This window comes from Convolutriloba macropyga, chromosome 3, assembly GCF_964194025.1.
Source record: "Convolutriloba macropyga chromosome 3, txConMacr16.3, whole genome shotgun sequence".
Lineage (NCBI taxonomy): Eukaryota > Metazoa > Xenacoelomorpha > Acoela > Convolutidae > Convolutriloba > Convolutriloba macropyga.
In genome coordinates, this window is record NC_134470.1 from 5982005 (window position 1) to 5994512 (window position 12508).

At 36.8% G+C, this 12508-nt stretch overlaps 1 protein-coding gene across 1 annotated transcript; it reads right to left on the reverse strand.

The window, feature by feature from the left end:
* Positions 1–290: 290 nt before the first annotated feature.
* On the reverse strand, positions 291–10309 carry LOC142336805 (protein NATD1-like). Its single transcript, XM_075385731.1, has 3 exons — positions 10119–10309; positions 1849–1967; positions 291–1128 (listed from the first exon to the last, which is right to left on the reverse strand). Exons 1-3 carry the CDS (start codon positions 10279–10281, stop codon positions 1006–1008), a joined length of 405 nt encoding a protein of 134 aa, XP_075241846.1. The 5' UTR covers positions 10282–10309; the 3' UTR covers positions 291–1005.
* Between the last annotated feature and the right edge of the window lie 2199 nt (positions 10310–12508).

Here is a 12508-nt window from a genome sequence, read left to right on the forward strand (position 1 = left end):
TGAGCGGAGAGTACAAAAACAATTGTGCAATCATAGCTGATTCGATTCAGTGAGAAATTTGAAAGAACAATTAACGGAATGAGTGTTGCGAATTGATTTTGTTGTGAATTGATAATAACAACTGGCACCAAGGCTCGAATCTTGGGTTGGAGAGTAATTAAAAACCAACTAACAAGCTGCTAGGCTCAAAAATGTAATTCTATTAACAAATTACTAAATTAGTTCTGTCTAATAGCTCTTGGAACCTAATTATACTCTACAAAACAACTGTTTTTTTTTAAGAAGCGACCTCTGATATCTATTAATTCAAAATATGATATTTAAAAAATCCATCATGAGCTATTGGAACAAATATATACAACGAAGAACCTAAATTTATACATTTTGTACAATTTGAGTTCTTTTCTACCGTGAAAATGAGAAAAATGGTGCGGAAATTTTTGAATGACTACTGCTGATAACAGATCGAGAAAACCAAAAATCGGACGTATTTTTCGACCGATTTCCACAGGGAACCAATTTCTGTTTATTAAAGCCTGTTCTTCTCAAATAACCAAATAAATCGGTTGCCACATTAAAAACACAACATTGTTTTTGAAATTTTCAAGTGCTTTTTATATACCATATTGAGAAGCGAAAAGAGCTCACGGAGGTAGCTTTAGCTAAGCGACAGATTATAATGGTTAATAAATTAGGCACTATTTCCTTCCCTTGTTCACCGACAGAAAATCTCCATCCATAATCTATCTATGTTTCGCAGCTTTATAATACTCTAACTTAAAATGGACAGTCCCACCTATTTATTATACGGCTATGCAAACCATAATGAGCGCAAAAACCATAATCTTTTTGTTCACAGAGCCTGATGAAGACAAAATTTTGTTCATGGAGAAAGGAAACAGTGCCATAAATTAGTATGGCAAGCTCTCATTTCGAAATGACTTCTAATTTGGCAGCAGTTGGGGTTAACAAGGGTTGAAGGTAGAATTGATTTGAAGATATTCTTCAGTAAGAATAGAAGAGACGATCGTAATATATTGGCAGTTTTTCATCGTCCACAAACTTCTGCATGTAAGTACAGCTTAGCTTCACTTTCAGCTCATTCTCAACAATGTACTCCATGCCAGCCTGTAATAGTTCAATTCAGGCCATTCCGGTGATCAAGTTAGGAAGAGATAAATCAAAATTCACTTTTCACGACATGCTCATATCTGAATTTGTATGATTTCGTAGAAATAGAAATAATGTTCAACTGCAGCAACTTTAGATAATTTTGAATGAACAACTTAAAATTTAATTAAAAATAGGAAATTAAACCTCTAAAGTCTCTCGAAATGCGTATATATTTTGAGCCACCCGCCGTATTTTTTCTGCCAACGCTTAAGATTTGTGTTGTTACATAGCACGTTACTGCGTAAAAAATCCCCCTCCAGCTTAGTGGGCGTACACGTTACTGAGTAAGAATAGATCACGAAAAGTTTTCACGAACTCTGAGCCTTGTCTCTATACATGATCTGATAAATTTATGGGGAGGCAGAAACAAAAAGATAAGATCCTCGTAGTCTTTATATGTTGTAGCTTTCCCTTTAACTAATTGAACTGAAATTAAAGTATGACACAGAATCGTATCAAACACATTGAATATTCCCAAAAATACTTGACATTTCGACACCCTTATATAGACATTTGTTAATTACAATGGCCAGACCCTCATCTTATAAACCTAAACATAATTATCAGCACAAAAATAAGCATTAAAATTTTCACTAATTCAAGCTTAAAGAAACTAATTTTTAGTTCCCGGAGGGGTAAAGAAAACACTTCCCGAAAAAGTAGATGTGTGCTAACCTTGGCCAAAAGTTTTCCAATGCCCTTTCCCCGTTCATTTTCTACTACATATGTATCGTAGAAATCAACAATGCCTTTCCCGAACATCTGGTATTTCAACACTCCTTTGGTATCTTTGCCTGAAAACAAACGCAGCCAATGTACATGACTCATGTTTATGAGAATTCTTCGGTGGGGTTTCTTATCAAGTTGCTTTGCTAAACTTTGCTTTTGTCCTGACCCTTACCCTTCCTTAAAGCTGACTGTTAAACAAATAACTGTTGCTTCTACTTTTGAGCACAATCGCCATCGAAATAAATCCACATCTAATAAGTTTGTTCTTCAGTCAAAAAATCAACAAGAAATCATTAGTCTGATATTTATTTTAAAAAAGCAAAGTCTATAGACAATTTCAAAAAAAATTTCCAGAAATCACAACACAAATTGATGCAATTGCTACTGCCTTTATTTTCAAAAATGAGTTCGTACATTTTAGCTGGCAAAAATATTATCGGGATCTATTCTGTTTCGGCCCACCCAGTGTTTTTTATGACCCCCGGTTACAAATTATATGTTGTTATAGAGCACGTTACTATGTAAGAAAATAGCACGTGCGCCTGGGGGTCCTAAAAAATTTATGCTAACTAAGCTGGCGGGCCAAAACAGAATAGATCCCATTATTGGATCGCTGCATTTCTGAAGAACTGATTTTGCAAGAAAAAATCGGATCTTTTCCGTTTGTGCCTCCCCCAGTACGTTATGCTCCCCCCATTACCGAGCACGTGCTATTACATAGTGAATCATTATGTAAAAATATGACACGTGCGTCTGGGGGGGATGCAAATAATATGCACCCACTAAGCTGGGGGGGGGGGGGGCACAAACGGAAAAGATCCAAAAATTCTCCCCATGAGCCTCACATATCCCCAAGTTCCGTCATATATCTGAGTATCGTTCACTATTCACTGGGAAGCAAATATCTGCGCTGAAAATAGAAGTAAAAATTTCAGATTGTTTAAGCGCCCTGAGCTCTTCTAACCATACTGTCTTCAACTTGCATCTGATAAATCCATTAGCATCTATATATTCTCATTTCTTTATTATATATTTCAAAAATGTTTCAATAAAAAAGATGTTTTGCCCCCTTTTCTTAACGATACATTTGATTGCAATCGATTTTTACCACTCAACTGATGAATACAAATACAACCGATTAACGTTGCAATTGATACTGTGACACTGAGCGAACACCGCTTCCTCCAAGTCACAGTAGGCTGCTTCAGCCAGCGCGTCTGTTAGAAGATGGGACAATAAGGGCTCCGAATATGTCAACAGAGCAAAAATACAATTGCCATCGCATCATAGGCTCCAAATGACGTCATTAGAGGTTATTATGTACAACTATAACCCCTAATAAAAAATAAACTGAAAAAATGAAGTGTAGTGCAACGGTGGGAGTTCGGTTTTTAGCTGCATGGGGCCCTTACGGCCTGCACGATAAGCAGGGGGTGGGGATTGGGGGGAGGGGGGGGGGGTGGTGAAGTGAGAGGGGGGGGGGTCAAACTCTAAGAACCGTCCTTCAGACCATAAGTATAAGTCTACAAAACAGTTTCTGTGAATCGCATACTTGGAGACTAGTGAGCTGAAAGGCTCTAAGAGCCCTTAATGCCCGTTTGGCGCTACCTGTTTATCCCGTTTTTGAGAACGAAAAGTCAAATGGATCAGACGAAAAATCGGTCAAGCGAAAAATCGCATTAAAAAAGACCGACAGGACTCAAATAATTGCTACAAACTTCGTTTGAGAGTAATTAAAAATCGAAGTAAAATGGCCACATGTGATCAAAAAAACCAGAGACGAGAAAATTTTATTAAAATCTTAAACGAATCGGAACAAATTGACGCAACATTAAGGGCCGGCAAACAAAAGGAGCGAATACCTTATTGTCAAAATTCAATTGCTGGGAGAGCCATTTTTCAGCCATGTCACTGCAGTGTACAAGAAAGAACAACAGCTGTCAGAGTACCACTGAACTTCCCACAATTTTGCTATTTTTCGCCAGATTATTTACAAAAATATTTGGTTAACAATATGAACGCGTGTGATGAGAACTCAAATCGCATTGGTGACAAGGAAATCATAGACAGACCAAGTTAATGCACAAAAATGCACAAAGCATTATAAATAAGAACACAGTTCAAAAAATTATTCAACGAATTTTGTAAAAATACAGTTTTTGCGATAACCGAAACCTGCAATATGTAAAACTTTGAATAAGAAATGATGTTTAGAAAGAGATCGTAAATCAAACAAAACTAAAACTTAAGGAGGCGCTGTTGCAGTTATCTTACCTAAAATTTTGCCTATAAATTCAAAAAATTGGAACTCTTTATGCCAAGTATTTATCAGCCATTTTGGGTCAATTGTGTAGAAGCATTTAAGGAAAATCACAAAAAATAAAAAAAAAACGTTATATACATACCTAAAAAAAGTAATAGAATTCTTTCGAAACATTCGCAACAACCGAAAACGCAGTTGTGAACTTAAATTGAGTGATTTTTATATGTGATAAAAACAGACTACTTGAATGGATGAGGAAAAATGTTTTGAAGTTGTTCTTAATGCTAAACTATATCACAGCAACAAGCACCGAAAGAGAAAAAACATGTACGGCACAATAAAAAAACAATTCTGTTTGAAATCTGAAACTTTCTTAAACAATGATGGAACATAGCCGGCAGATTGCCGGGAAATAGACGCTTGTGACCTTCCATGAGTTGAAACAACTAAATAAGATAAATAGATTGACCAGACTCTAATACTCAAGAATTAGGACATATACGTTTGGCACTACTTGGATGCACACTTTTGATCTTTAACTTAAAGTTCATTAAAAGATTTCAGAAGTCATTTTTTTGAGTGAATTAAGTCACGCAATTGACCTAAAAACAGAAATGACGTCACGAACACAAATTTTAACTGCAAAGCAGTAGAAGTCGCTGAAGTCATTGAAAAGGTCAATTCCAAGAAGTCAGGGCAAGACGAAACAAAAATCTGTTAGAAGAAGAAAAAATCATAACAGGACAAGTCCTGACAAAAAATTCAAAGAATTTTTATTGACTAAACAAAAACTAGACCTAGAACGGACTATGAATGAATTTGGAAAACCGTTTCCAAAAAATCAGATCAAAAACAGAAAATCATTATAAAAATGCCTCATATGCACAAAAAACCACTAGCGAGAAATCGAAACTTGGTTCAAACAAAAAAGTAGGCCTAGAATGAATTATGAATGGGTTGGGATAATCATTTAGAAAAAAATCCGCTCCAAAAAATCGAAACAGTAAAAATCAAAGTTAAATTGCCGCATGTGAACAAAAAAATCACTAACGAGAAAGCGAATTTTTGTTCAAACACCGTTTTCTCCTCACTACAAAATTAGAGCGAGAAAAGTTCACTCCGCAGAACCACTCGTTTTCCGCTCCACTTCCTGTTTCGGCTTGACCAAAATGAATACTCAAATTTGACTTCAAAAATCATGAAAATGTGTGAACAGATCTTTAAAAAAAAGACAGCGCCCCAAAACAATTCAAAGTCTTTGAATTGCAAAAGTTAGGACCGCAATAATAGCCGCCTGGAATTGCTGACGCGGCTAAACAAAATCAGAGCTATCAAACAAAATCACCGCCTTAAAGAACTCATTTGGCAATATGATTATAGATGACAAAACAAAATTATAGCTTTTCATTTATTAACTTGATCAAGGAGACATTTTTTTCCACAAGCCAGAAAGACCAACCGGCGACCATTTGCTTTTCAAAATATATAAGTGCATTCTCTTCATAAAATGGGAGTTGCCTCCAAATGAACTTTTAGTTCCGTCGGAAGGTCCTGATGGGGCAATTAAAGATGTGGCACTTGTAACTACTCCACAATACAACTTACATTTTCAAGAAAACCTTGAGACATCATTTTTCCTCACGAGCTGATGGCAGCAAAGGTTCCTCCTATATTCAAAAAAGATGATCCACTGAATTTAATAAACGACAGGCCTACAACAGCACCCAACGCTTCTTCTAAAATCTTTGAACACAAACTGCATAAACAAACATCAGATTATCCTTCGGAGCATAATGAGTCATGAACAGTTTGGAGTCAGGAAAAAATTTTTAGCTAACGATGCATTACTAACAATTGTTTACTTAACACTTATTAAAACTCGTAGTAAACGGTAAGAAAATGGTTTATGCTGTCTTACCAGATTTTTCAAAAGCTTTGATTCTAAATAAGATAAATAGATTGACCAGACTCTAATACTCAAGAATTAGGGCATATACGTTTGGCACTACTTGGATGCACACTTTTGATCTTTAACTTAAAGTTCATTAAAAGATTTCAGAAGTCATTTTTTTGAGTGAGTTAAGTCACGCAATTGACCTAAAACAGAAATGACGTCACGAACACAAATTTTAACTGCAAAGCAGTAGAAGTCGCTGAAGTCATTGAAAAGGTCAATTCCAAGAAGTCAGGGCAAGACGAAACAAAAATCTGTCAGAAGAAGAAAAAATCATAACAGGACAAGTCCTGACAAAAAATTCAAAGAATTTTTATTGACTAAACAGAAACTAGACCTAGAACGGACTATGAATGAATTTGGAAAACCGTTTCCAGAAAATCAGATCAAAAACAGAAAATCATTATAAAAATGCCTCATATGCACAAAAAACCACTAGCGAGAAATCGAAACTTGGTTCAAACAAAAAAGTAGGCCTAGAATGAATTATGAATGGGTTGGGATAATCATTTAGAAAAAAATCCGCTCCAAAAAATCGAAACAGTAAAAATCAAAGTTAAATTGCCGCATGTGAACAAAAAAATCACTAGCCAGAAAGCGAATTTTTGTTCAAACACCGTTTTCTCCTCACTACAAAATTAGAGCGAGAAAAGTTCACTCCGCAGAACCACTCGTTTTCCGCTCCACTTCCTGTTTCGGCTTGACCAAAATGAATACTCAAATTTGACTTCAAAAATCATGAAAATGTGTGAACAGATCTTTAAAAAAAAGACAGCGCCCCAAAACAATTCAAAGTCTTTGAATTGCAAAAATTAGGACCGCAATAATAGCTGTCTTACCAGATTTTTCAAAAGCTTTGATTTTATTTCTCATTCAAAACACTTACCGAAACTAAAAAGAATTGGATTTAGCAGATCAGCACTGATTATGTACAAAAAATCTTAAACATGGGCAGCGATTCAAGTTGGAAATGAAAAATTTTATCTTACTGTAAAAACTGAAGCATTTTAAGATATTTTTGAATTACAATTCCGATAAACCTCGTACCTTCGAGAATACGTCTTGGAGAAATTTTCCATTTGGTCAACAAATTATTATTGACCGATAATTATTGATCAAAGCTTGTACAATCACTGCGCGAAAACGGAACTTCCGGTGAAAAACTCTGCGAAATCGAGTCTGCAACCAAGTCGTATGCCAAAAGCGTGAGACACCCACAGACCGCGGCCTTGTCAAGGTAAATAAACACCTCAAGGAGAACAATTTTTTTCGGCTATGCCATTTAAAAAAGGGAATGGTTTTTGCGTAATGAAGAAGGAAAGCTATGAGCAAAAACTGATGGATGTACTTAATGGAAATTAAAGACTTGTGATGGATGTACTTAAAGTGAGAACGATAATATAAATGTGAAAATCGGAGAAATAAACAGCACCTTGTTAGAAATGAGGAAACAGGAGTTAAAAAGTGAATAACTGTACCAACTACAGCCTCCGAACAACAGGAGCAACCTGCTCGTCTGTATGGTTTAGCAAAAGTTCACAATAGACACGCCACTGAGACCGGTTCTTTCGATTGCTGGGAGTAGCTACAACTTGAACAAATTTCTCATGCCACTTTGAGAAGTTACCCGGAGCAAACATTGAAACATCCACACTTGATGCACGTAAAGAACTTGAGTTAATTGCGCTTGATGACAACGAACAGATAGTCTCGTTAGACGTAAAAAGTTTATACTCCAATTTGCCTGTTTCGGAAGCAATAGAAATAGCTCTAAGAAGCCTTTATTCAAGTGACCACGCTCCAGATATAGAAAGATCAACATTAAAACTTCTGTTAAAATTCACTGTGACAAATGTCCATTTCAAATGTAACAATAAATGGTACTGCCAAGTTGACGGCCTAGCATTCGGCGCATATTTGGCGGTCAAATTGGCAAACATTTGGATGAAATCGTTCGAAGATAAACTAAAAGGAGTGAGAGTTGTAGTCCTGAGCCAGGCTTGAGGAAGGATCCCAGTGAGAAACGCCCCGATTGTTCAAGAAAATTAGTTTGGAATAGTAAAGAAGTGGGATGTGAACGATACAGCAATTGGTTTCTTGCGAAATGCCAGAAAATAAGCAATGAAGATTATAAAATAATGGGGGATATTGTATGGTTATGTAGTCACTGCAACAAATTACGAAAACAGAATTCAAGTTAGAGGTTTTTTGCACGATATGTTGACGATATTACATGTGCTACAAAATTAGCAGGCGATGAATTGCTCGACAAAATTAACGCACTGCACAAAAACCTTCAGTTTACATTAGAAAATGTAGATGCAAACGGCGAACTGGCCTTTCTTGACATGAATTGTGTAAGCAAGGAGAATATAATTTCATGCAAATGGTACCGTAAGCCTACTGATACCTCTACAATTTTAAACATTCGTAGTTGTGCCCTATTGCAACCTAACAGAAATATAGTGCAAGGCACTGTGCATAGGCTATTCCGTTGCACGAGTAATTGGAAGATTTGACGAGGCACTTAAAACAAATCAGGATATATGGTTGAGAAACCAGTACCCTGAAAGATTGACTGAGAAAATTGTAAACAAAACTCTCGAAACACTTGTGGCAGGGAAACGGAAAGCCTCAAATACCGAGAAAACAGATACATCATTGGCGAAAAATAGTCGAGAGGAAATCCTTTTTAATGCAATACAGAAGCAATTTAATCGTGCGATTGAAAGAAAATAAAAACTTGCTTGCCTTCGCTTAAGTCGAGTTTCGATAAGAATCTAAAAACTCACGTGGTTTATGCAATTTCTTGTAGTGAAGGTGAATCCACCTATATCGGCCAGACTTGCCGTCATATTACCACGAGAATGACAGAGTACGAGAGATTTGATTCACCGGTCGGGCAGCACGTTAGCTACTGCTGCGTTTCGTCAAAGGCTTTTTATTGACGAATCACTGAGCAGTGCAGCGACATGGAGGCATTGCACATAAGGCAACGAAAACCGAAGTTAAACACGCGCGACGGATACCGGGGGCGGGAGCTGACACTCAAGTATTAATCTGACATGTAAGGGCTTGTTCGGAAAAAACTTCACGAACAATATATATAGAAAAGCGAAAAATCACGCTACTTTCGGAAGATAGTTCCTCAAAATTTTAAAAATGGGAAAAAAAATTAAGCAACATGTTTTGAAAGTTCAAAAATTCGATTTAAAGAAGTGGATCAATTCCACGAACTCATATACTCTAATCCTTGTAATGAGTGTTGATATATTTCCATTTTGTTTAAAAACATTCAGAGTAAAGTTGATAACCTGACGATGCTAGTTATAGCGAAAACGTTCGTTTTTAAATTTAGAATTAGACTAATTGGCTTTTAATTTTTTAATAGTTATGAAGTTTAGAAGTTATTTTAGCCTTTCCGTCGTCGTTTTAATCGATGTAGTCGACAATTAACATCTTTCCATGTTCTGTTGACTGTAGATCTAACCAAAATCAAGCGTCTTAACTTCTTCTTTCGTCACCATTTACAAGTCGGTTTTAGGAAAACAATATCTCAAAACCCCAATCTCAAAGATACAATTATCACATGTTTCTGGGGCAAACAACGTAGGGAGTCAGAGTACTCGACTAGAAAACGCCGATAACTAACATTTTTTGCCAGTACTGCCATCCCCCCCTCCCCCCACGCACACAATCCCACAGAGAAAATTTAATTAGATTCAATCTTTTGAAAGTGGGAGCCAGCTACCCAGACTAGCAACTAATTTGAACTGTTCGGCACCCAAAAAACTCAAATTGGTAACTCTGTCCTTTAGTCCACTATCATCAAATATAATCGATTTTATCCGAAAAATGACGGACTCACTATTTTCAATCTTTTTTAGATGCAGAAAACCTCAAATTTGTGAAATGATTGAAAAGTAAGTCTGTAGAACAGGAACACTGTATATTTATAACTAATTTTCTCCAAATAATTTTCAGACTTCTGTAGCATACCGTATCTTATATATAAGCAGCTTTTTGAAGGAAAATGGCCGATAACGTATGGACGGTTTTGGGAATCAACATCTTTGTGAAGAATTTGACTGCGTTCGTCCGATACCATTAAGTCATCTAACCCGTATTCATCTACGAGCGGATTCGAGCGAATGGAGATCATGGAAATCTAAAAACAATCAGGTTTCTGCTGTAAAACATATCTGCAGGAAAATTTGCGGAAATAGCCGGCTCTCTACTTCTATGGTTCCAATTGAATCTCTGACAGCGGTAAGTTGAACGCCTATTTCAAATCTCGATTTAATATTTACTATTTATAATAATAATAATAATAACAAAGGATTTAGGATAATAGTAGTAGTAGTAGTTGAGACTTCTGGATTATGCCCAAGTAGTGTAGTCGAGACTTTAGGGCACAGCCAAGGGTTTTCACCCTTCAGTTCATCAGTTCGTTGCCTTGAAATAAAAAATATACAGTTTCAGAGTTTTGAATGAGGGTTGCAGCTACCACAGCTGCAAAGAATCCTCCAACTGCATGTATTCAACTCGTTATACTGTTCGAGGAAGAAGTTTCGGTACAAATAACTCAATTTTGGCTTGTTTAAATCCTCCAAAGATCCCAATTTTCTCGAGAGGATGTTGACTAACTTGGCAGTTCGATGGAAGAAATTTTCACTACACTTGTTTCTGTTCACTTTAGGGATTTACAGTTCATTTCGTGCATCTTGTCTTGTTCTTTTACTCTCTTTGAGATTCATTTCGTTTGTGGTAGTGTAGTCATACTTGTTTTTTAACAGGTCACGCATAAACAAAACATCATGAAGTTCAATGTACATTGATAGGGGTAGTAGACCACATTTAATTAGTCGAGTTTTATAGTCAACATTTACTCCGAAGAACCACTTTGTGGCTAGTCTTTGAATTTTTTCCACTTTTCGGAGGCACATAGTGGTTAGATGAGAGACCTGAGAACCATATACTAGAATCGGGACGACGTATCCTGTGTAAGCATTCAACTTAGCTTGTAGCGTGACGTTCTTGCTCACATTTCTTTTGATTTGATACAATGCTCTCAGGGCCTTGCTGGTTCTTAAGCCAACGTTGCTCGACCATGTTAAGTCACTGCTCACTAACACACCAAGCTCTTTCTGCTCTTTTACGATTGGTAGTTCAACTCCGAATATATCAGTTTTCATGTCCCCTTTGAGCAAAAGCAGTGAGCTCTTCTTTGCATTCAGTATCATTCTGTTTTGCAAGCACCAGTTTTGTAGTCCGTCTCGATTTTTCTCAAGGTCGTGTTGGTTTGTAATTACCACCTTAAAGTCATCTCCAAAGCCTTAAAACGGATGTGTGACACAATTCGGCAAATAGTTGATAAAAATCAGAAACAAAAGTGGGCCCAACACCGAACCTTGCGGTACACCACTAGATACTGCTTTTAGGGATGACCTAGCTGTGTTAATCTGTACGAATTGTCGCCTGTTTGGAGATAGGAGTGCAGTAGTTTAAGAAAGTTTCCTCCAACACCAAGACGAGCTAGCTTTTCTTGGAGTCTTCCATGACAGACTTTATCGAAGGCCTTAGAGAAATCAAGATATAGGACAGCCAAATGTTTTTCTAAATCCATCGTTTTTGTAAATTTTATCAAGGAATACCAGAAGTTGAAGTACTGTAGATCAATGTTTTCTGAACCCAAATTGACTGTAGTGGAGATTATCTTTTACAAACAGATAGAGTGAGTCAAAGATTAGTTTTTCAAAGACTTTTGAGATAGAGCACAGAACGCTGATGGGACGGTAACATGAGACGTCAGTTTTATCACCATCTTTGAAGACAGGGGTAACCGTGCTAATCTTCCATTCCTCTGGATAGGTGCCTTTGTTGCAACATGTCTGAAAGACAAGCTTCAGAGAGCTTGATAGAGATTTGGCGCAGTTTTTCAGAATCAAGTTCCCAATTGCGTCATGACCTCTGGCTTTGTTTTCTTTTAGACTGCTCAAAACAATTTCATTTGAGTTCTTCGATATTTTTAGAGTGTTTAGTTCACTCTTCGGGAAGCAGGTTTCGGTCGTGGAATGGCCTTCATTAAACACACTCACAAAGTAATTATTGTAAAGCTCAGACCTACCCTGGTCTGTCTCAGCCGATTGATCTCCGCTTACTACTCGAGTCGGGATAAGAGGATTTTTTCCGATACTTGCTAAATACTTTTGTATGTGGCTGAAGCACCTGGTCTGGAAAATCTTTGCTTCAAAGATTTTCAGGTCATTATCTGCTGACTTTATAATTTCTTTTTCAAACTTTTTGATTTTGAGAAGTTGGCTCAGATTTGGAGTTACAAGTTTTCTTTTCAATGAATTGAGCTTCTTTATTTTATGAGATGTCTCTCT